This window comes from Ostrinia furnacalis, unplaced genomic scaffold (genome assembly GCF_004193835.3).
Source record: "Ostrinia furnacalis isolate ACB-3 unplaced genomic scaffold, ASM419383v2 OfSCF4672, whole genome shotgun sequence".
Classification (NCBI taxonomy): Eukaryota; Metazoa; Arthropoda; class Insecta; order Lepidoptera; family Crambidae; genus Ostrinia; species Ostrinia furnacalis.
Window position 1 is genome coordinate 670086 of NW_021134911.1, and position 24631 is coordinate 694716.

Consider the following 24631-nt stretch of genomic DNA (forward strand, 5'->3'; position numbering starts at 1 on the left):
ATTTGACCAAAAAGCTCCTGAGAGTACATAGAGGAATTGGAGTAGCATCTAGATATCATTAACGAGCATTAAATAAGTGTTAAGACGCTATTAAATTAATCCATCAAGTGTACTATGATGTGAAACATTTTAGCAAAGAGCTGCGGACGAGAGGGCACAGAGGAGTGCGGAAATAGCAGGCGCGTCGTAGTAATTTTAGTAGAATCGGGGCAACGCGGCCGCGTACCAAAATAGAGGTGCGCACGCGTCTTCCCGCTGTCAATTTCGTCCGGATAGGGTGCACGATTAACCTATACCGCCCACCGCAGAGCGAAAGTTCGGCGAGCTCACGCTCCCTCAGGGCCCGCAGAAGGTCCCACGCGAGTGCAGTGTCCCAGGAGAAAAGTGCGTGGTTGCATAATAACGACCCAGTTATGTGTGTGATTCGTGATATATCTTAGTGCGATTTAGTTCTCAAATCTGTTAGAAAACAGATAGCAGGAAATCAAGTACGTACCCACTTTTCATGTAAATTACAAAACAGTTTACACTTTACCTGAATTGCGAATGCAAACCATATTCTGGGTATTATATTCTGTCTTGTTTATTATTAGAAAATGCATACGCTATTTCAGACGTTGGGTATTTTGGACCGGAAAGTTGCACAGGTGTGTGTGCAGATATATTTTTTGTGTGTGAAGAATTAAATACTCAATTTATTTGTTATTCCGATGTTTTGAGAAATAAATGGTGAAATAATTGGGTCGGCTATAGGCGTCTGCAAAGTGGCAACGCCCGCTCTATCCCGGTCACAGCTGCTGGCGCTTACACATGATAGAGACAGTTACAGAAGTGATATGTATTAATGTTTATTAATATTGTACATGCATAGTATGGTGTTCTGCTGAGTGTCAGAATCAATCCTCAAATACTCATCATGAATTATAAAATTGTGCAAGACGAAACTACTAAATAGAAATAACGTCCTACGACTTGAAACGCTAAATAATATTGTGGAACGAACTATTCTGCAGTTATATTGCCATGATTTATGATAGTTAGAACCCAGAAATCTGTAAGTTGACTGTTGAGCGCAGTCTCTTGACTTGTCTCATTTCATCAGAGATGCTGAAGGGTCGCGGTCGTGACCCGCGGGTCTTGACCAGCCCGCCGCCGGCGCAGCTCGCGGCGCGGGTGCCGGCGCCGACGCAGGGCGTGAGACCTCAGCCTCAGATGCACTCCTCCTCAAAACTCACTCTGCGCACGCCGACGCTATCGCGGGCGCCTATCGCCAAACCAGAGCCAGATTACGAAGTCGTGGAGTTCCCCTCCGAACAGTATGTGAACGCCAAGCTGCAGCCGCCACCGCCACCTCCGCCGCGTCCTCCTACAGGTAAGAATAAGAAGACTTTATAAACGTTTGTAGTGTTGTGAACTGAAATAAATACAATTTGAATTATAAACAACATAAAACAGCTACTTTTCAAATCAAACGCACTGAAAAAAGTTTTCAGAAAGACCCTAGGTAATCTAGATCATTATTGATAAGTTACTAAATTACATTATTCTGAATTTAAGAAAAGTTATTAGGTATCATGTAATACCACGTAATACTGACTAGACAAAACGTTTGTGTATTTGGGATTGATTGACAGCTAAACCGTGGCTAAACCTAGTTAGCACATGCTTCTATAATTAGATATTTATGACGGTCAACGACTTCAGTATTTGGGGCAATAGCCGTTCGTTCGCCTATAAATTCAGTTTACACAAGTTGATGTGCATATTCCCGACAAATCAATTGTAAATCTAGTTCAATCGTTAGGTACTAGTAAAAGACTAGTATTACCAGTAGATATCTCATTATGGAAGATCGGCGCTGAAAAAGAAATTCCACTACTTGTTAGGCTGCTTCTCCATCAAGGGTCTTGATAAGATCATACGATGCGTTGCGAGGAATGGGTTTGCAAACCACCAAAGTGGGTCTACCACTTGAATTACCAAAATTAGCTCAGCGTAGCTTTAAGAAATGGTGAAGTGAAAAGCATCCTTGAACCACGCATTTTAATCGCACATCTCTTGTGGAAAAGTAACCTTGATTTAAGACCCTTAATGTGGACCTCTAGAGCCTGTGCACACCACGTTGTTTAAACGTGTCGCGCTTTTTTCCTACAAAGCTCTACAGGCTGCGTCCGACTTGCATGTCTTTCGCTACAAATGCTCGTCGACGTCGCGACGGCACGCTTAAATAAATGTGGTGTGCACAGGCCCTTGTCTTAGTCAGATACTGAACTCCAGGGCATCCAGTTGAAGCAGCGTCATGCGGTCTTTGCGGGGGCGGAGGCGCGCGGGTCCGCTGCACCGAGTGCGGTCGGCGAGCGCTCTGCGCCTCCTGCGACGACATGTACCACCGGCACCCTAAGCGCCGCCACCACCAGAGACAGGTGGGTGACTGAGAAGAGAGAGGAAATCAGAAAGTTTACGAAGTACCAGATATCCATGCGCTTTTCCATGGTGTGATCTGACTAATTTTCCTGGAGAATGGTACAACTAAAAGTTTGTGGAAGGCAAACAACTTATAGAAAACAGAGTATGCTACATGTTAGGCTAAGTACTTCTAGTACAAAAACGTTGTAGTTATAATTTTGAGGGTTTAGTTATTTTATGGTTTATAAATTACCTACTCAAGTTAAAGTAAACAGATTTGTAGTGTGTGTGATACGTAATAAATAAAAATAATAAACCAACTCACATTACTATTGAATTCTTTGGCAACTCTTCAATTCTAGTAATAGGAACTGTCCCTTATAGTTAATGAATAATTAAGTCGTTGTGTATGTTGTATCATAAGTATTTTTACACAGGCATTGTCCTTGAACCAAATGCGGGACGAACGACCGCCTCTGCCACCGAAGGCTGCTCCCCCAGTGCCTCCACCGCGAAGACACAAGGTAAACAAAAGCTNGAACTCCAAAACAACTTCTTTGAATCGTCCATCTCAAAATTTCTCCTATGCTTATAGAGAATCGTTTTGCTGTGTTCACAATATTATTTTAGAGATACACCTACTACACCTTCGTATTTCCAAATATTTCAGATTAGCGGTGACAGAATGAGCGCGAGTCCCAGACCTCCATCGGTGGCGGAACAGCGCAACTCGACTCTCGGTTCTCACTCCATGAATCCCATGATGCATACTCAAACGATGCCGCTGAACAATCGGCCGAGTCAGCATAGTCAGCAGATACCACCTCATCTTCAGAAGCTAGCAGCAGGACCTACGCATTTGGGCAGCGTGCCCTATTTGCCTGCGGCGCACCATTCTCCTGCGCCTGTAGTGCCTGCTCAGACCAATACGTTAGGGCATCTGACTGGCTGGGGAAGACCACGTGGGTCACTGCCGGGCTTCAATGTTCCACCTAACATGATGCAGGTAAAATAAATGCAAGTGACAAGTTTCAAAGTTGTAGAGATGTGCGAAATGCTTCTTAACGTAGTCGCAGCCAAGGAATTTTGTTTATAATCATGCAGACGCAAGGTAGACGAATCTAAATGTATGATGTTTACCACCGTTTAGTCATCATAACAAAGATTTATACTTTGTTATGATGACTAAACGGTGATGATGACATACATGGTCATAGCTATACGAAATACCTATTATGCTCATCGCTGATTTCGTGCCAGCGCTAGAAACGTATATTAAACTTTCATTTAAAATATCCTCGATGTAGTATCGTATGGCAATCATTTATATTTTTGGCAAAGTTGGCAAACGTACTAATAATTATACGAGATATTAGTCGGAGAGCACTTAAAACTGCGATCAATCTTATCATAAATAACACCGGTCACAAAAAAAAAAAATTTTTTTGCGCATGGATTTTACTTAATTTTCCATCTTCATAGTAAAATGTCTCTAAAGATGCACGTCACATTCTCATTGGCATATATTTAAAGATAATTATGGGGGCTTATTCGCAAGAACAAGGGGCACACTTTCATCAAAATATAGTGGGATTTGAAAGACGACGTTACCAAGGCCAGTATACTGAAAGCGTCATAGGGTTAGAGATTTATGAGAAAAATCTTCTATAGAACATGAGAGGAGATTAGAACTTTAAATTTTTCATAAATATTTGGACTCTATTTTAAATTTTCTCTTGTGAGAATGAATCTTAAATGGATGTTTGGTATGTTTTAATAATTAGAAAGAATGGAAGAAAGAAAGAAAAAAAAATATTTGGCAACAAATTAAATCATCTCTATGTTCATGTTTCATACATTCATTTATATGAATTTTTCTATTTTTTACACATAAAAGCAAATTCAGAACAACTTTTTGTTGTCATTCTTATTTCTAGTTATTAAAGCAATAAAAATAAGCTATGCATAACCCGTGCGCAAAAATGCTGTAGACAGTTGTAATGTTCAATTTCGTCAGCAACAAATGGGGCCAGAAAGCTGGGAGAGTCCGGAGAGCGTTCAGGCGCAGAACTGGGGTCGGCCGATGCGGCGGGGGGCCTCGGTGCTGGAGCTGAGCGGCGGGAGCATGGGGGGGATGGGGGGCATGGTGGGGGCGGGGTGCCCTGGCTGCGCCGGCTGCGCGGGCGGCTGGCGCTACGGCAGCTGCGCCAGCCTCGACCACCAGCCGTGGGCCGCGTGGCCGCCCGCCTGCTGCCACCCGCCCGCGCCGCTCGCGCACCCTCATGCGCATGCTCACCCGCATGTGCACGCGCCGCAGACGCCGCAGCCTTACCGCAGAGGTGAGTTGCAAAGAGTTTTATGTGTTTGGTAAACTAGCTTAATCAATCTCAGCTCGACGATCCCACACCATTTGTTCCTTTCTTGTTATATGCCTTGAAAAAGCCTAAACAGTGCAAGAAATTCAGGCGCTCTCTTAGCCTCTTTTCAGGTAGTACCTAGTACTACAGTTTAAAGACACTTTTTTGCCACAACTAGAGCTGATAGCATTTTACATTGTCTTCAGTGGACAGCCGCGCGGTATCCCGCGCCGCTTCCCGAGCGGGCTCGCGCGCGGCATCTCCCGCTATGAGCGTGAGATCTCGTGCCTCTCGCCGGCCCAAACATCGCACGCCCTCGCCGCCGCCGCTGCCATCTAGCGACGCCGACTCCGAGAGCGAGAGTGACAGCGACCGCGGCCACGACAACAACCGTAGTCACGCCCATGATAACAGTCGTGGTCACGCCCACGAGACTTCCCGCAGCCGTGTACACCGCCGTGATAGTGACAGAGCACGAAGCCGCGGTCCGGAGAGCGAGCGTGGACGCGGGAACGTGCCCGACAGCGAGAGGGGGCGTGGCAATGAACGCGAGCGCAGGCTCAGCCATGTTGCCAGTATGTATTCTATTCTATATCAGCTTATGGGGTTAATCTTCGAGCATAGGCCTCCTTTTAAACCTTCCACCGACTTCTGTCCTCGGCCACTTGCATCCGGTTTATTCCAGCTTGTCGCCGGATGTCACCTGACCATCTTTCAGGCGGTCTTCCTCTACCGACCAATGCTGTATCGTCCGATCATATTAAAATCACATTCCAGAACTTTCTAGCTTTTGTTTGCGGCTTCAATATAAAAGATATGCGTCATGCCTACAAAATATTGTATTGTATGTGTTGTATTTTTAATACCTTTAAAACCCTGTAAAACTTGTCAGACGAAGCGCCACCAAAGCAAGAAGAAGCCGAAGAGTGGCTGGGCCCGGCGCCGGCGCCGGCGGCCGCGGCGTGGCAGTGCGAGCACTGCACGTTCGTCAACGAGCCCGGCGAGCGCGTGTGCGCCGTCTGCTGCCGCACGCCCACCGCCGCGCCCAAGATCGTGCAAGCGCCTGGAGACGCCACGAGGTAACTGAGCTACCACTCGTAATGTCTATGTCGCAGGCAAATTGTATGATTCCGCATTTTACAAACGGCGTCGTCAGTTTACAAACGCTCGCTGTTCTATGAAATGCCGAAGGCAAATTGGCGACTCGTTCAATTGATAAAATTTCGACTATGATTGTTGCAATAGGCCCGACCATCATAAAACACATGTTGGACAAATCAGACTTAATTTCAGAAATCAGGTAGGTATCTATTCAGGTAAGACAAACCTAAAATACTAGTACTACTCCTAAAGTAATTAAAATATTTTCGTAATAAAAACAACATTAAACTAATTTAAACTATTGACGTACCTATAGGTAGGTACATAAAACAATGACATAAAATAAGTTTCGATAGTCAGTCCTTTAATTAAGTCTTACATTTTAATTAGACCTAGAAGAAGTTTAGAAGACAACACAATATTTTTTTAAACCAATAATATTCTGCAGCAGTCCTCCACCAGTCCGAGCACCAGATTCCATTGTCACCTTAGCGTTTTTTACGTGCCGGATAACCTCAAAAACTATTTCATTTTTCCAAAGCTTTTTCACTGCTCCTATTTGTGAATCGTAAAATATTTTTAATTCACTAAGTATAATAAATGTCTTTTTTTGTGAAAAGTCCTTTGAATACGAAGAATTTGCACTGTTTTCTGTATCACAACACCACGCTTTGGTGTGTAGCCAAAGTGTGCGCCGGTTGGAATCCATGGTATGAGCATAGGTTAAGGTAATCCTGTGTTCCTACATCCTGATGTCCGGGCTCAATGTTAATATTTATATCGCCTGTTATTACAGTGTTTTTAAAAGATGTTAAAGTTTGAAGAATCTGGTTCAAGGAGTTGTGGAAATAATCTAAATTTCTAACAGATGGAGACCTGTATAACGCAATAATAGCTGTGTCGCTTCCAATTTTGATTATTAAGCAATTGCATTCTTGTAATATACGTTCTTCAACTGAGACTTTTAGTGATTCTCTAGCATACACTATCACGCCGTCGTTTTGGTTATGGTTAGTTCTTGTATAATACATACTGTATCCTGGCAATTCTGGGAGATTATTATGTCTATTTTGTAACCAACATTCAGTTAAAACTATTATATCACAATAAAAGTTGAGCCTATGGAGGAAGATCTTAAAGCTATCTATATTTTTATAAATACTGCGAATGTTTTGGGTTAGTATTGTTAGTGAATTTGGGTAAACAGAGATACATTGTCGGCACTCCTCAACATCGCACGACCTTGACTCGGATACAGATAATTCATCCATTTCGTTTAGTATATTTACATCCATATTTCTATACTATACTATACTATGTGTAGGTCTAAAAATAAACAAATTATGTGGCGCTCTTAGGCGCCTTCATAGTCGGTCTTCACAATGAACGGTCCTGCGCTGCCCGCATCCAGACTTTTTTTCATCCCTACAGATTCTGTTAAATGGTAAACTACAGTGTGCATTTAGAACCATGAATTGCTGAACCTTGTAAACTACCTTGTGGTTTGTCCTCCAGGCGGCGTCCCCGGAGCCGGGGCGCGCGATGTCGATGGAGGCGCTGGCGGGCGCGGGCGCGGCCGGCGCGGCGTCGCGCGGCCTGGAGCTGGCGCGCCTCATGGCCGAGGCCGAGCGGCTCGGCTTCAGCGCCGCTGAGGTTACTACTGCCACTGATATTGTCTTAAAGTTTTAATTTGATGGTAACTTGCAACAAACAAGATTTAAATGACAAACGTAACGTACCTAAATCTTTTTAGTTCCTCAGTATCTGATCCCTGGAGGGACTAAGGAAAGATTGATTTAAATGTGGACAATAACGCATAGAACAGAACAGTCAAGTAGCACATAGCACGTAATCGTAGTTAGATCTGATTATCACCTGGTTATTTATCGAATTGGTATTTGTACGGACGACGGCACGTCAACGTAACCACTGTGGGTTCTTGTAATAGGGGCGAGTTTGCAACAAAAATGGGTAACCTGATGTGCTGTCGTGTATACCTTATTGCTTTCGGTTAGCGATTTGGTAATGATGACCATCGAAGTATTTGTTGAAGTCNCATTGTCTTCAGTGGACAGCCGCGCGGTATCCCGCGCCGCTTCCCGAGCGGGCTCGCGCGCGGCATCTCCCGCTATGAGCGTGAGATCTCGTGCCTCTCGCCGGCCCAAACATCGCACGCCCTCGCCGCCGCCGCTGCCATCTAGCGACGCCGACTCCGAGAGCGAGAGTGACAGCGACCGCGGCCACGACAACAACCGTAGTCACGCCCATGATAACAGTCGTGGTCACGCCCACGAGACTTCCCGCAGCCGTGTACACCGCCGTGATAGTGACAGAGCACGAAGCCGCGGTCCGGAGAGCGAGCGTGGACGCGGGAACGTGCCCGACAGCGAGAGGGGGCGTGGCAATGAACGCGAGCGCAGGCTCAGCCATGTTGCCAGTATGTATTCTATTCTATATCAGCTTATGGGGTTAATCTTCGAGCATAGGCCTCCTTTTAAACCTTCCACCGACTTCTGTCCTCGGCCACTTGCATCCGGTTTATTCCAGCTTGTCGCCGGATGTCACCTGACCATCTTTCAGGCGGTCTTCCTCTACCGACCAATGCTGTATCGTCCGATCATATTAAAATCACATTCCAGAACTTTCTAGCTTTTGTTTGCGGCTTCAATATAAAAGATATGCGTCATGCCTACAAAATATTGTATTGTATGTGTTGTATTTTTAATACCTTTAAAACCCTGTAAAACTTGTCAGACGAAGCGCCACCAAAGCAAGAAGAAGCCGAAGAGTGGCTGGGCCCGGCGCCGGCGCCGGCGGCCGCGGCGTGGCAGTGCGAGCACTGCACGTTCGTCAACGAGCCCGGCGAGCGCGTGTGCGCCGTCTGCTGCCGCACGCCCACCGCCGCGCCCAAGATCGTGCAAGCGCCTGGAGACGCCACGAGGTAACTGAGCTACCACTCGTAATGTCTATGTCGCAGGCAAATTGTATGATTNTATTGTCTTCAGTGGACAGCCGCGCGGTATCCCGCGCCGCCTCCCGAGCGGGCTCACGCGCGGCTTCGCCCGCCATGAGCGTGAGATCTCGCGCCTCTCGCCGGCCCAAACATCGCACGCCCTCGCCGCCGCCGCTGCCATCCAGCGACGCCGACTCCGAGAGCGAGAGTGACAGTGACCGTGGCCACGACAACAGCCGTAGTCACGCCCATGACAACAGTCGCGGTCACGCCCACGAGACTTCCCGCAGCCGTGTACACCGCCGTGATAGTGACAGAGCACGAAGCCGCGGTCCGGAGAGCGAGCGCGGACGCGGAAACGTGCCCGACAGCGAGAGGGGGCGTGGCAATGAACCCGAGCGCGAGCGCAGGCTCAGCCATGTTGCCAGTATGTATTCTATTCTATCAGCTTTTAGGGTTAATTTTCGAGCATAGGCCTCCTCTTCAACCGACTTCTGTCGTCGGCTACTTGCATCCGGTTTATTCCAGCTTGTCGCCGGATGTCACCTGTCCATCTTTCAGACGGTCTTCCTCTGCCAACCCATGCTGTATCGACCGATCATATTAAAATCACATTCCGGATCTTTCTAGCTTTTGTTTGCGGCCTCAAAATAAAAGATATGCGTCATGCCTGCAAAATATTGTATTGTATGTGTTGCATTAAAAAACCTGTATTTCTCAGACGAAGCACCACCAAAGCAAGGGGAGATCGAAGAGTGGTTAGGTCCGGCTCCGGCGCCGGCAGACGCGGCGTGGCAGTGCGAGCACTGCACGTTCGTCAACGAGCCCGGCGAACGCGTGTGCGCCGTCTGCTGCCGCACGCCCACAGCCGCGCCCAAGATTGTACAAGCACCTGGAGACGCCACGAGGTAACTTGGTCTCACTATCTATTAGTAATGTCTCTACCGCGGCCATCATCGTGTAGGCGCCTGGAGACGCTACAAGGTAACTGAGCTTCCACTATCTGCTCGTAATGTCTCTATCGTGACGTACACGATCATGGGGTGCAGGCGCCTGGAGATGCTGCCACGAGGTAACTGTTCTCTACCGTCCAAGATCGTGCAATCTGCCGGAGATACCACGGGATAACCGAGCTACCGCTATCTAATGTTCAACCATCCATGCGTGATTTTAATTTTTACAAGTTCGTTGAATACTTCTGGCAGTCATCCTCTGCTTCAAGCCTGGCAACAGCAAATCTTTTTTTCCAATATTTGACTAAAAATATTACTCACATTTATAAGTATCCTTGATAATCAAGGATTTTGACTTTTGACTGCTTTGATTGTAAACTACACACAACTAAATTATAAATAACTTGAAAAGTCGATCTGCCTAAGGCGGGAATCGAACCCACGACCTTTCGCTTACCCGCCTTAGGCAGTTCTATTTTTTCAAGTTATTTATAATTTAGTTTGAGAAGCGACTCTAATCGCTAAAGAAATTTTAATAACTACACACAACTACTAATTAATATTGTATTGTTTTAGTGGCCGACGCGCTGACAGCCCAAGGACTGTAGCGGAAAACGCTCGAAGCGTAGCGGATAGCGCTCGAAGCGTAGCGGAAAGCGCGCGAGGCATCAGCCGACTGGAACTAGACGACGACCCGCCTCCGCCGCGGACTGTCAATCGAGTGGCATCGCCATCGCCAGTCCGCGTCGTCGACAGCCGAACTTATCAAAGTATGGTTCTATTATTACCTAAAGTGAACATTTTAAACCATCTGAATACTATCTAAATAATTATGTTCATAACAATCCCCAGATGGAGAAACGACAACAAACAAAACTGCTCCGAAAAAAGAACGCATTTCTACCGGCTGCGGGCCCTCGCCGCCACGAGAAGAGAACAACCTAAAACAAAAAAACCGCCTAGTTACCCCCACCCGGGAACAAAGTGTAGAACCATCGCGACGCCACGATATGGGTGTGGGACCGTCCCCACCCAGAGAGACCCAGCATTCTATCAGCGTCGGACCATCTCCACCGAGACAGAATATATCGATGAAAGTGTCCCCGTATAGAGAAGTGAAGCAACCAGAACCACCAGTGCGGTACAGCATCTCAGTAGGCCCCTCCCCTCCCCGCGAGAATACAATACGCGCGTCCCCCGTTCAAAAAAAGTCCGCTGGGACGTCCCCCCCGCGGGACGCGATTGAGAGTCGCTCGTCGTCCACGTCCCTCCGAGCCAACGTATCTAATACCGGTACGTCTCCACCGCCGCAAAGTATCTCCACACAGGTAAAAACAAATAGTAACTTAAGTTTTGTAGCTTTTGAATGGGTTTAGACCTTTGGACTTAGGAGTTTCAGCTTTGTTGCATTATGCTTCAGGTTACTCACCATTAGAACAAAGTTTGATATAAAACCACTTTACAGCAGTGGTGAATTAGTAACATATCCATTATACATAAGATCTCATTATTTTGTTTTCTTTTTGCATTTTCTTAGTGACGATCTATATTATTAACGGGTTTATTTGATTTTGTCACTTAGTTTCATGAGTTTTATAGCATCAAAAGTACTACTTTATAATGTGTCATGTTCCTAGACGTACGAGGTGCCAAACGCGTGGGAGCGCGCCCCGTCAGCGTCTCGTTCGCGCGCGCGGAGACGCTTCCGCGACGACAGCCGCCGCGAGCGCTCGCACAGCCGCCACTCGCTCTCCAGCGACACGAGGGTAAGCCATCACGAGGGTGGAAATTGGTGAAAAGGTCTTTCATAAATTATTTTCATAATTCTTTCGTTTGACCTCTCAGTACGCTGATAAAATATGGATCGTTGTAAGACTTCAATAATAAGGTGTACAGANCTGAGCTACCACTATCTACTAGTAATGTCTTTATCGCTCAGAATCGTGTAAGCGCCTGGAGATACTGCTAAGAGGTAACTGAGCTATCACTACATATCTACTCGTAATGTCTCTACCGCTCAGAATCGTGCAAGTGCCTGGAAACACCACGAGGTAACTGCTTCCACTATCTGCTCGTAATGTCTCTACCGCGGCCATGATCGTGCAAGGGCCTGGAGACGCCACAAGGTAACTGAGCTACCACTATCTACTAGTAATGTCTTTATCGCTCAGAATCGTGTAAGCGCCTAGAGATACTGCTTAGAGGTAACTGAGCTTCCACTACTTATCTATTCGTAATGTCTCTACCGCTCAGAATCGTGCAAGCTCCTGGAGATACTGCCAAAAGGTAACTGAGCTTCCACTATCTACTCGTAATGTCTTAACCGAGCTACCGCTAACTAAAGTTCAACCATCCACGTTGGTTAATGCTTGATTTTAATTTTTACAAGTTCGTTGAATTCTTCTGGCAGTCATCCTCTGCTTCAAGCCTGGCAACAGCTAATCTTTTTTTCCAATATTTGACTATAAAAATATTACTCACATTTATAAGTATCCTTGATAATCAAGGATTTTGACTTTTGACTACTTTGATGCTAGTATTGTAAACTGCACACACTTATTATAAATAGGTAACTTGAAAAAATCATCTGCCTAAGGCGGGAATCGAACCCACGACCTTTCGCTTACCCACCTTAGGCAGTTGGATTTTTCTAAAGAAATTTTAATAACTACACACTAATTAATATTGTATTGTTGTAGTGCCCGACGCGCTGACAGCCCAAGGACCATAGCGGAAAACGCTCGGAGCGTAGCGGACAGCGCTCGTAGCGTAGCGGAAAGCGCGCGAGGCATCAGCCGACTGGACCTGGACGACGACCCGCCTCCGCCGCGCACTGTCAATCTAGTGGCATCGCCATCGCCAGTCCGCATCGTCGAGAGCCGAACTCATCAAAGTATGTACTTATTGTTACCCAAATTCATTATTTTAAACCATCTGAATACTATCTAATTAATTATGTTTATAACAATCTCCAGATGGAGAAACGACAACAAACAAAACTGCTCCCAAAAAGGAACGCATTTCTACCGGCTGCGGGCCCTCGCCGCCGCGAGAAGAGAACCATCAAAAACAAATAAACCGCCTAGTTACCCCCACCCGGGAGCAAAGTGTAGAACCATCGCGACGCCACGATATGGGTGTGGGGCCGTCTCCGCCCAGAGAGACCCAGCATACTATCAGCGTCGGGCCATCTCCACCGAGACAGAATATATCGATGAGAGTGTCCCCGTATAGAGAAGTGAAGCAACCAGAACCACCAGTGCGGCACAGCATCTCAGTAGGCCCCTCCCCTCCCCGCGAGAATACAATACGCGCGTCCCCCGTTCAAAAAAAGTCCGCTGGGACGTCCCCCCCGCGGGACGTGATTGAGAGTCGCTCGTCGTCCACGTCCCTCCGAGCCAACGTATCTAATACCGGTACGTCTCCACCGCCGCAAAGTATCTCCACACAGGTAAAAACAAATAGTAACTTAAGTTTTGTAGCTTTTGAATGGGTTTAGACCGTTTGGACTTAGGAGATTCAGCTTTGTTGCATTATGCTTCAGGTTAACTCACCATTAGAACATGAAGTTTTATTTAAAACCACTTTAGAGCAATGGTGAATTAGTAACATACCTTTACATAACATTTCATTATTTATTTTGTCTTCTTTTTGCATTCTCTTAGTGATTATTAACGTTTTTATTTTATCACTAAGATTCATGAATTTCATGCATCAAAAGTAAGTGCTTTTTAACTTGTCATGTTCCTAGACGTACGAGGTGCCAAACGCGTGGGAGCGCGCCCCGTCAGCGTCTCGTTCGCGCGCGCGGAGACGCTTCCGCGACGACAGCCGCCGCGAGCGCTCGCACAGCCGCCACTCGCTCTCCAGCGACACGAGGGTAAGCCAACACGAGGGTGGAAATTGGTGAAAAGGACTTTCATAAATTCTTTTCACAATTCTTTCGTTTGACCTCTCAGTACGCTGATAAAATATGGATCGTTGTAAGACTTCAATAATAATGTGTCAAGANTGTACAGACTTTTAATGACAAGTGCATTAACTGTGGTTTCGTCTTTGTTAGCGCGTGAGCTTTACCGTGATACCGAATTGCACATCAGCTGCAATGAAAATGTAGTGTGAGTCTTGCGCGACTGGAGGTGAAACGCGATTGAATTGGAGAATTACAAATTAGCGCAATCGGGGTCCTGATCTCCCAAGTAAGAAGATAATAGTGGTTTCTAATGGATATAGTGTTTCAATTTGTATTTTCTGTTACAGGAGAGCGAACGCAGCGCGCGAACTAGCGGCGGCGGAGGGGGGCGGTGGGAGTGGCGGGAGACTCGCGACAGCAGCCCGCCCGAGTGGAGCGGCAGCGAGCGCCGGCCGCCCGCGCGCCTCACGCGCCGCGCCTCGCACCTCGACCTGCGCCGCGAGCCCCGCGCCCCGCGCCGCGCCAGCTACTACTCGCAGGTACCCCGCAGCCCCCGCGTGGAGCGGCAGCGAGCGCCGGCCGCCCGCGCGCCTCACGCGCCGCGCCTCGCACCTCGACCTGCGCCGCGAGCCCCGCGCCCCGCGGCGCGCCAGCTACTACTCGCAGGTACATCCTTCCCCCTCCCCCTCCCCAGGTAGCCCCCTACTGGAGAGAGGAAACCCGACACCGAGCGGCCACGCCTCCTACGCGCTGAGTCTTTCAACTGTCGCATCTCATCTGTTGCGTGACTCTTTCTAATCCCTACAGATCCTATTAAATGGTAAACTACAGTGTACATTTGGAACCATGAATTGCTAAACCTTGTAAACTAGCTTGTGGTTTGTCCTCCAGGCGGCATCCCCGGAGCCGGGGCGCGCGATGTCGATGGAGGCGCTGGCGGGCGCGGGCGCGGCCGGCGCGGCGTCGCGCGGCCTGGAGCTGGCGCGCCTCATGGCCGAGGCCGAGCGGCTCGGCTTCAGCGCGGCTGAGGTTAATACTGCCACTGAATCTTAAGTTTTAATTTGGTGGTGACTAGCTCGCAACATTAAAGATTTAAACTGAGGGCCTGAGGATGAGAAACGTAACGTAAATCTTTTTGGTTCCTCAGTATCTGATCCCTGGAAGTGGACTAAGAAAAAAAATGTGGAAAATAACGTATAGAACAGAACGGTCAAGTAGCACATAGCACGTAATCGTAGTTAGATCTAATTATCACTGGTGTACCTTATTGCTTTCGGTTAGCGGTGTGGTAATGATGACCATCGAAGAATTGAACACCGAAGAGACGATGACGACGTCGTGGTGTTGCGTTGCAGGTTCAAGCTGCACTAGCGCAGAGCCCAGCAGCGCCTCTAGCGTGGCTTCGCGGGCGCTGGCCGAGCTTGTGCGCCGGCGTACGCGCAGCCGCCGCCCGGCTGGCGCCCAACGCGCGTGTTTCCGAGCTGGAGGCGCGCGCCGCGCTAGCGAGGCACCGCGGCGCCATGTGGCCCGCCGTCACCGACTGCGTCGAGAGGCACCGCCGACAGGTCAGCACCACAGAAGCAGTTAAATGATGCACTATCTGACCGGTTTTCTTTTAACTTAACTGTAACTAAAGCCCGGTCTCTGAGCACGTAAAATTTTGTCCAATGACCCCAAGCTACCCATCCTTATCGCTCGCGTGTAATGAGGGCTATCGTTTTAGCGCTCACCAGTTAGCGCCACTGTAGAGTAAGGTCCTGTCACTTGCTAGTAGCGAAGACAGTGGCACCAACTGGTGAGCGCTAAAGTGGCATCTATCGCATTTGCACTCATCAAGATGGCGCCACTGTATAGTAAGGTCCTGTCAATCGCCAGGGGTGCCAACTGTTAAGTATAAAAACGATAGCCCTCATTATATTGCTGTTGCGACTGTGCGACGGGCGCCCGCAGTGAGTGTGCGAGCGCAACAGCAACATAATTACTCGGCGACCAAACTATAGTTTATCGATATCTTGTATAGTTTAGAAATAATCGAGTGAGAGATCACTTATCGCTTCCACCTTCCACTCAAATGTGAAAATTATATCACTAACCATCAACTAGGTATGTGTAGCTGTAGACTCACCGTGAGCTTCTGTGTAAACGTATTGTGTAAGCTTTGCGTTTTGTCAAATTGCATGTTTAAGTCACTATTTAAAAATAAGCATGTTATGATAAGAATCAGATGACAGAGCGCATGTCGGGTTATGTTGCAGACGGAGCAGGGCACGAGCTCGGAGCGGCGGCTGCGCGGGCGCGTGTGGGGCTCCCCGGCCGGCGCCGACGACGACGCCGCGCCGCCGCCGCGCGCCCACACGCGCGGTAATCTCGCCTCCAGCCGGTAGTCCGTACCGTCCCACCGTCCTCACACGCCATAACCGTCACGTTTACGTTTCAGCCGAAGATAGCTCGGACGAGTACGAGCCGCCGCCGAACAAATTGCGGGACGACGACTGGATGTACCTCCCCCTCGACGCCGCCCGGGAGCCCGTCGAGCCCTGGGCCGTGGTTCCCGACCCGTACGACGACGTCGCCGATGACGTCGCCGCGGACCTGAAAAGGCTCCTCGTGGGAGCGAGCGCTCCAGTGATCCCCGACGACTTGGTTCTGGGAGGCTTCCTGCCCGACGAGTTGGCGGCGATGTCCGCGGCGGACGGCAACGTTGGAGGCAAACCGCATTTACTAGATTTTATCCAATCTGAGAACGACTTCATAGAGGCATACAACGCTCTCACCAGGTCCAGTCCCCTCCCCAATGTCAATAATCGCAAGGATGGGTCGGACGGCGCTCATTTTTCGGCAAAAATAAATTCGAAACGAGACACGCATGACGTGGATGAGAATGATTTATATTCTAATATTGAAAAAAACACTAATATTAATAATAATATTAACATGCAAACAAATCACATATCTCATGAATCAATAGACTCGAATAAATTAAAGAAACGGTCGCCCGAAAAAGACAAATCGAATGAGTCTTTGGAAGTTACATTAAATAATGTTTATACGATACAGCAAACTAGTCAACATTCTTCGTCCCCGACGAAGCCAAATATAGCAGCTGACGTAGATAGAATTACAAATATAACTTTGAATTCTAGTCAACAATTTGATACGGCAAATAAAGATCTCACATCTAACGTAGAAATAGAAAATGCAAGTATTTCGACAACAAATGCAGAGCCGATTTTGTCAGATGTACCGATTACTTCACCCATACCTAAAACGGTGACTGAAACTAACAACGTAAAAAATACATCACCGACGCCGCAAGTTGCAGTCCAAAAGAACATAAGAAAAGTTACACCGCCCATTCAAAAAGTAACGACTGTAAATAATATAGAAAAAACACAAGCCGATATTCAATCTCAAGATAAATCTAATAATTTAAATGACCTTGTTGATAACACTCAAAGACTGATACAACAAATGAGAGATGAAATTAATTCAGATATAAATTCTATTGATAGTAGAAACATATCACAGAGTGAAGCAGATAGCAGTTCAAATGAATCTGACATTTCAACAGAACACGAGTCTAGCTATAGTGATACTGAAGATAAAGAAACTGATGAGTTATCAACAAATGAAAGTGAAAGTTCTGATGAGGAAAGTGAAGAAGACCGTTTACATGAAAGGCGGCCTACCATAATTCAAAGGACTAGTTCGGAAGAAAACGATCAATTCGAAGAAGCTATGGATCACATAGAAGATCAAATGGAAGACTTCAAAAACACCAATATTGAAATTTTAGATTCGATAGCGCGTAGCCTACAAGAAGAGCATACTATATCACTTACCATCGATGAGCCCAAAATAACAAATGAGAGAAGAGAAGATCTTAATAACAATTTATTTGTAGAAGTTAATTCTTTCGAAGAAATTTATGCTCAACTAAATTCAAATAATAAAGGAAAAGTTAGCCCTACGCGTCCTGATCATAATAAATCCAATGACCAACAAAATAGCCGATCAGAGCTAACCTCAAATAATGTACAGTCAGTTATTACAAATAATAAAAATGACAAGCAGAAATCACCTGATAATGCATCAATAGGAAACCAAAATAATATAATTTCAATTCAAGACGAACCTAAACATGTTTCGCCTGAACCAGTAAAGATTCCTAGGATAAATATCACTAAGCAATTAGTCGCAATTTCAACATTTAAGGCTATGCCACCAATACAATTAATAATATCAGAAAACAACCAAATAGCACTGAATGCTATTATAGAACATTTAGAAGGAATTGATGAGATTAATAATGAAATACAAGAGCATACTGTTGTTCAAATCACAGAAGAAACATCCGCATTAGAAAATGATTTCATTATTACCGAAACGCCTGTAACGTCAATGAAAAGCTTGCCACAATCATCAGATGAGGATGATTCAATGGGTACAGCTGACTCAGACGTTACACCAACGGAACAAACTGACTTAGTAGATGATGATAATACAATCTTAGAAAATAATACAAATACTCAGGAAAACTTGAGTAATAAAATAACAGAAAATGTTGATAGAACAGAATCAAAAGATGTCTCTGATATTTTGGACAACAAAGTAGAGATAAATAACGAAGTTTCGGACAGCAATAATAAATCTCCTGAGAAAATAATTACAAAGCCACAAAATCAGAGTAAAATAAATAAAACATTCAATGCCATTAAATCAAATATTCCAAAATTAGTAAAAGTTGTGCAAAATAATAAGCAAAAAGGAGACAAGACTTCTCCAAAAGTTATAGCTTCCAAGGTACCAGTTCGACGAGGCTCCCTTAAGCAGTACCCCGCACCGGCGCCTCCCAAATCTCACTTCGGTAACATTCAAAGCGGTCACGTAAAACAACTTCAAACTCGACTGTTTGATAATAAATTTCCAAAAACTTCCATCTCTGTGCCAAGTACGGTAGAAGCAAAACCGTCGACGTCTACGATGCATAAGAAAAAGCCCGCCCCGCCGCCCCCCACTCAAGAGGCAAAGCAATCTTCACCGTCAAAAGCTCCACCTCCCAAAGAAAAAAAGGGCAATTTCTTTAGAGAATCTTGTCGCACGGAAGATGAATGGACAGAAAGTGACGCCGAAGATACCCCAGTGCCGTTTTCTAAAGAAAGCGAAGAACCTAATAGACCACCGTCACCGCCGCCGCCTGTTACTGTACGTCGGGTGTCTGGACAAATCATCGACCTCGCCAAAGTCCGGATTCCGGAAGGTTCGCCAGAGGTAAGTAATATTCAACAACATCAAAAATTTACAACGTAATTTTAAAAACAACCACCTAACCACCTTTGTAAGTTTTGGTTCGTCAGTTTTTTTTCGCGTTCCCCGGATCCACGAGTCGGCCATTTTACCTACTTCTGTCCCCGGCCGCTTGCATCCAGTTTATTCCAGCTTGTTGCCGGATGTCATCTGTCCAACTTTTAGGCGGTCTTCCTCTGCCGACCGATTATATTAAAATTACCCGTGTTCCCTGGATCACGAGACGGCCAGTCCGACCCTTTCACCGTTCGGCTATCGTGGCTTCGTTTATCGAAAGGCGAAAATTCCATTACAAATATCGTGTTTCAGTGTACCATAAACTCTGAAGTAGGTACGATTCATTATGACTGATCTATTCCCCGCCATTTCCCAGCGGCAAGCGCGCATGCTGCTGGCAGAGGGCGCGAGCGAGACGTGGGAGCAGGCGCGGCTGGCGGTGGAGCTGGTGTCGCGCGGCGCGGAGGCGGCGGCGGCGCTGCTGGCCGCGCTGGAGTGCGCCGACCTGCCCGCCGCGCTCGCCTACCTGCACCAGGACTGCGAGCTGTGTGCCGAGCGCCTCCCCGAGCACGAGGTAGGGGGCTAGTGGGGTAAAGTCCGGTCGCCGAGCAGATAGATTTCGTCCAATGAACGCTCGCACACTCACTGCGGCCGCCCATCGTACAGTCTAGTCGCGACAGCAATATAATGAGGGTTTTCGCGAATGAAAAATCCACCAGATGGCAATACGTACACGCGAGGTCCAAATGCTGCATGATTGGTTATTTTTGACATGACATTGACAGATATGTCAAAATCCACCAATCACGCAGCAGTCAGACCCCACATCCACGTCCCGCCATCTAGCGGATCTTTCATTCGCAAAAACCATCATTAAGCGCGATCGATAAGGATGGGTAGCTTGGGGTCTTAGAAGAATACGATGTCGCCCTAGCAATATAAAAGCATCTACGTGAGATTTCGAATAACTACGTACGACACTTTCACAACCATGTTAACACGATCTCGCATGTTGCCCGACTGAATCATAAACATACATACGTCTAATAGCACAGTTGTGAGTCTAGCTAGATGACTCAATTTATGTATTTTAATTTTCAAATCGACTACTCTTCCTTCTAAACAACTGGGGCCTTATTACAAAAACGTTAAACCCGGGACGAACTCTGGTTTAAAATGACATTTCCATACTAAAAGTCAATTTAAACCAGGGTTCAAACTGAATCTAACTTTTTGTGATAAGGGGGCTGAAGTCTAATGCCAAAAGCTTGGTGCCTTGACAACTACCACATCGTGCATAAGTTATTAGTGAAAATTGAAAAGTTTGTTGGTGTCGGATAAAGATTCAGATAGTTTATCTGGCAAATATGTTCAAGACATGGTTCCCTGATAAATTGTGAACCTTCCAGATGGTGTCGATGCTGCGCTGCACGCACCGCTGCTGCCGCTCGTGCGCGCGGCTGTACTTCACGGTGCAGGTCACGGAGCGCAGCATCGCGGACTGCGTGTGCCCCTACTGCAAGCTGCCCGAGCTCGAGAGCCTGCCCGAGGACGAGTGGCTGGAGTACTTCGCGCACCTCGACATACAGCTCAAGACCTTGCTCGAGGCTGACGTGCACGAGCTGTTCCAGAGGAAGGTGAGATTCAACATCATCATCATCATCATCATTTCAGCCATAGGACGTCCGCTGCTGAACATAGGCCTCCCCAATGCTTTCCATGTTGATCGATTGGTAGCGGCCTGCGTCCAGCGCTTCCCTGCTACCTTTACGATGTCGTCGTTTACGACGTCTCACGCTGCGTTTTCCGGTACGCGGCCTCCATTCCAGAACCTTTCTGCCCCATCGGCCGTCAGTTCTGCGTACTATGTGCCCTGCCCATTGCCACTTCGGCTTGCTATTCTATGTCAGCGACTTTAGTTCGTTTACGGAGATTCAACATATCATGGTCATCGTAAAACCAATAACCAGTGACGTCTGACGATGTCACGAACGATGCTAGTGCTGCAGTTGCAAGCGTGACGTATGTTAGAACTGTTGAACGTGCAGATGCAGTTGAAACTCCAGATCTATCAGAATACATCAAACATAAATGAAACCAATCATTTATCTAAGAATCACTTAGGCCTCAGCCTCGAATTTAGCGGGCAGCGGCGCGGGAGCGGCGGCGGCGCGGGAGCGGGGCGGGCAACGCAGACCCGTTCTCGAAACAAGCAGGCAGCTCGCGCGTCGCTTTAGCGGCGAAGTGTTGTGTTCGGGGTTGTGTTGTCGAGATATTTGTTTTTATTCGCAAACGAAATTTTATTTCGATTCAAATTTATTCCTAACGCTCGATTTATTGTGGACAAAAGAAGGAGTGCGCTGCCCGCTCGTTGCCCGCTCCCGCGCCGCTGTTTTCGAGAACCGGTTTATTTGATTTTACGCATAAGATCCTGCCGCTCCCGCGCCTCTGCCCGCTAAATTCGAGGCTGAGGCTTTAGACAGTGGCGTAACTATAGGGTGACAGAGCTGGCAAAATGCCACGGGCCCCCGGCTCAAGATCTTAAGCGCGGGATGCTTCAGCCTTCCCTGAAAAATAGCCCTAGGCCCTTGGACCTTATACGGCCTAGGGCTATTTTTCAGGTAAGGCTGAAGCATGCAAAGAATTTGCCACGGGCCTCGGATAGTATAGTTACGCCACTGCACTCAGAACGCGTCATAAAATCAGATTTTTCCAAAATACGAACACAAGCCTTAAAAATGTTTGCATTCTTTTTACAGTTGCGAGACAGAACCCTGGCACGTGATCCAAATTTCCGATGGTGCATGGAGTGTTCCTCGGGATTCTTTGTGCACCCGAAACAAAAGAAAATCCGTTGCCCGGAGTGCCGGTCAGTGAGCTGCGCCAAATGTAGGAAACAGGTACGATTATTTAGCATAGTTAAAGATACTTAAAACAGCACATAGCTTAAGTCAGTTTCTAATATTACCTTTGATGATTTCAATTTCAGTGGTCTGTTAACCACGAGGGCTTGACTTGCGAGCAATACACCGCTTGGTTGGAAGATAATGATCCAGAACGAGCCATCGCCGCAGTTCAACAGCATTTACGTGAAAATGGCCTTGAATGTCCGAGATGCCACTTCAAATATTCACTATCAAGGTATCTAAATTCGAAAATAAATTAATTAGACACCATTTACTTACCTTTGATGAAATTGGAATTCTTACAAAGATCTTTTATGTTTTAGGGGTGGCTGTATGCACTTCACATGCACGCAATGCAAATACGAATTCTGCTATGGGTGTGGAAAACCGTTTATGATGGGAGCTCGCTGCGGGCTCAGCGAATATTGCGCCAAGCTGGGGCTGCACGCGCACCACCCGCGGAACTGTCTCTTCTACCTGCGCGACAAGGAGCCTCATGAACTGCAGACACTTCTACAGGTAGGCACAACATGAAATGATCAGCGGTTTACCTCGTAAAACTATTTTATCCAAGGAATGTGTATTTAAATTATTAGTACGGCCTTTGACCACGTTGAAAATCTATCGAATCATATTATGTGCTTCTTAAACTACTATAAGAGATCTTACCTTTTAAAAGCTTTAGTACATTATATTGGAAATATCAATGGAAATAATATTCTTTACATATTGGGGTACCTCAGGGAATAATATTAGGGCCGTTATTCTTTCTAGCTAAACCGGGTTTGCCACTTTGATAAGTTATCCCTGTAGTATAGTTCATCTAATTTATTCAAGCATTCGATCCACAATTTGGTTGTAAGAAAATAATATTGTTGTTATAGATGAACAACGTGGAATACGAGACAGCAGCGCCCGAGGGCAGCCCGAACCGGTGCCCCATACAACTGCAGCGGGAGACGCCCACCGGCCTCGTGGACGGCACGTGCGGTAGCGAAGCGCCTGCCAACTATGCCGGACTATGCAAGTAAGTACCTGTTTACGGATACCTACTTACAGAGATGTTCAAGTCTAGAAATTTTGAAATAAACCGATGAGATTCATATTTTTTCTATATTATCCACTGAAAAACCTATCTAATATGATTGGATAATTTCGGTCCATCATTGTTTTAAATACCGTACTCCTATACGTTAATTGGCACGGAAGAATACCAAGGAGTATTCGAACACCGTTGAATGAGACCCATAAACGAGGTGCTCGTTAGAAAGTCATCCTCCGGTGGAGTCGAAGGGTCGGCAGCGGCGAGGCCGAGCGAGCGAGACGGAGAGCGGTGAGCGCGGCGTTGGTTGCAGGAACCACTACCTGGAGTACCTGTCGCGCGTGGTGCGCGCGCGCGGCCTGGACCCGCTGCCGCTGCTGGACGTGGGCGACCTGGAGACGCTGGTGCGGCGCGCCGCGCTGCGCCCGCCGCCGCGGCCCTACGGCTCGCTGGACGGGCTCTACCGCCGCGCGCTGCAGGAGGTCTGTCACCTGGCGTGTTGCAGGCCGCACTACGTGGAGTACCTGGCGGCGCGCGCGCGGCGCCTCGACCCCATCCCCATCATGGACGTGCCCGAGCTGGTGGCCGAGCTGCGGCGCCGCGCGCTGCCGCTGCCCGAGCGCGGGCCCTGGGACACCGACCCCGTCTACGCCGGGATGTGCGCCGAGGTACGCCGGCCCGCTCCGCCGACGGAGCGCCGGGCCGACTTGTGTTAGCTCCGCTCTTGTGTGTTTAATATGCGCCAGTCTTGATGATTCGCTTTGAATCGGCGCACTTAATTGTTCAAACACGCACCTTCACTTCACTTTGTATGGTCGACTCTCGATATCGAAATGCTATAATCTATTTCTTCCAATCTAAGGATATCTGACTCACATTAATGGCATTTTCATTAGAAGGTATTTTATATCTTTGTACTGTAGACCAATTTATGTATGTCACCGTGAAATTGTGAACTCCGTCAGTTTATAATATAACGCGTTAAGTTGTAAATCCTACAGTCTAGGTTAGATTTCACAATTTTACGAAGACATCGTCATTCTAATCGTAATCGTAATTTTTTATTTCATTAATGCAATCAAGTTAGATTATTCGTGTTTTTAACCCACAGCATAAAAGATGGGTAAAAAATATATTATGTTTGATGTGTCTGTGTCATGGTAGCACCTAAACAGATGATGAGATTTAACATCTACAAGTGTATTTATGTGCCTTTATAGGCTCGCGCGCACGGGTGACTTGTCGCCGTAACTGTCGTCACTCTTATCAAGTTCATGGAAGTGTATGTATGGAGCGACGTGACAGAAACTTTTTTGTCAAGGCGACAAGACAAGTCACCCGTGCGCGTTAGCCCCAAGAACATAACGTTAAATACAGAAGTGGTTAAAAACAGAAAATCCAATCTTATTTTTAACTAAGGAATACAGAAGAATGCTTTGAATTAAAATTGTACATAATATATGTATTTATTATTTTATCTCAACCACAGATTTTGGTTGACTATTCGCTATTAAATGTAGGCAAAAAAATTAACTGAAATGGAATCAACTGATTAATTTGAGAAATCTATTTTTTATATGAAATTAATTAAATCATCTCTGTTACAGATTGTGAAGGAGAAAATACCCTTGGATTGAATTTGGAACTATGTCCTTTTGCTCTTTTGGCTACACAAGATTCTTTGATTCAAATTAAA

General features: G+C 46.8%; 1 protein-coding gene across 1 annotated transcript; it reads left to right on the forward strand.

Annotated features, from left to right (window-relative positions):
- The first annotated feature begins 249 nt into the window (after window positions 1-249).
- Window positions 250-24603, forward strand: LOC114359868 (Linear Ubiquitin E3 ligase). Its single transcript, XM_028314394.1, has 27 exons — window positions 250-488; window positions 1103-1372; window positions 2278-2423; window positions 2844-2930; window positions 3077-3412; window positions 4424-4745; window positions 4970-5137; window positions 5656-5842; window positions 10347-10540; window positions 10623-11098; window positions 11408-11562; window positions 12470-12663; window positions 12746-13221; window positions 13522-13650; window positions 14031-14222; window positions 14575-14712; window positions 15039-15248; window positions 15939-16044; window positions 16121-18954; window positions 19364-19561; window positions 20397-20624; window positions 21747-21887; window positions 21977-22128; window positions 22217-22412; window positions 22778-22920; window positions 23249-23417; window positions 24543-24603. The coding sequence occupies exons 2-27, from the start codon at window positions 1105-1107 to the stop codon at window positions 24570-24572; spliced, it is 7875 nt and encodes a 2624-aa protein (XP_028170195.1). The 5' UTR covers window positions 250-488; window positions 1103-1104; the 3' UTR covers window positions 24573-24603.
- The last annotated feature ends 28 nt before the right edge of the window (window positions 24604-24631 follow it).

Excerpts from the sequence above, each read along its gene's own strand:
- LOC114359868 (XM_028314394.1), top strand. The coding sequence starts at position 1,105 with ATGCTGAAGGGTCGCGGTCGTGACCCGCGGGTCTTGACCAGCCCGCCG. Across the intron at positions 19,562-20,396 it reads AGCGCCTCCCCGAGCACGAG|ATGGTGTCGATGCTGCGCTG; the intron begins GTAGGGGGCTAG and ends TGAACCTTCCAG. Across the intron at positions 21,888-21,976 it reads GCGCCAAATGTAGGAAACAG|TGGTCTGTTAACCACGAGGG; the intron begins GTACGATTATTT and ends TTTCAATTTCAG.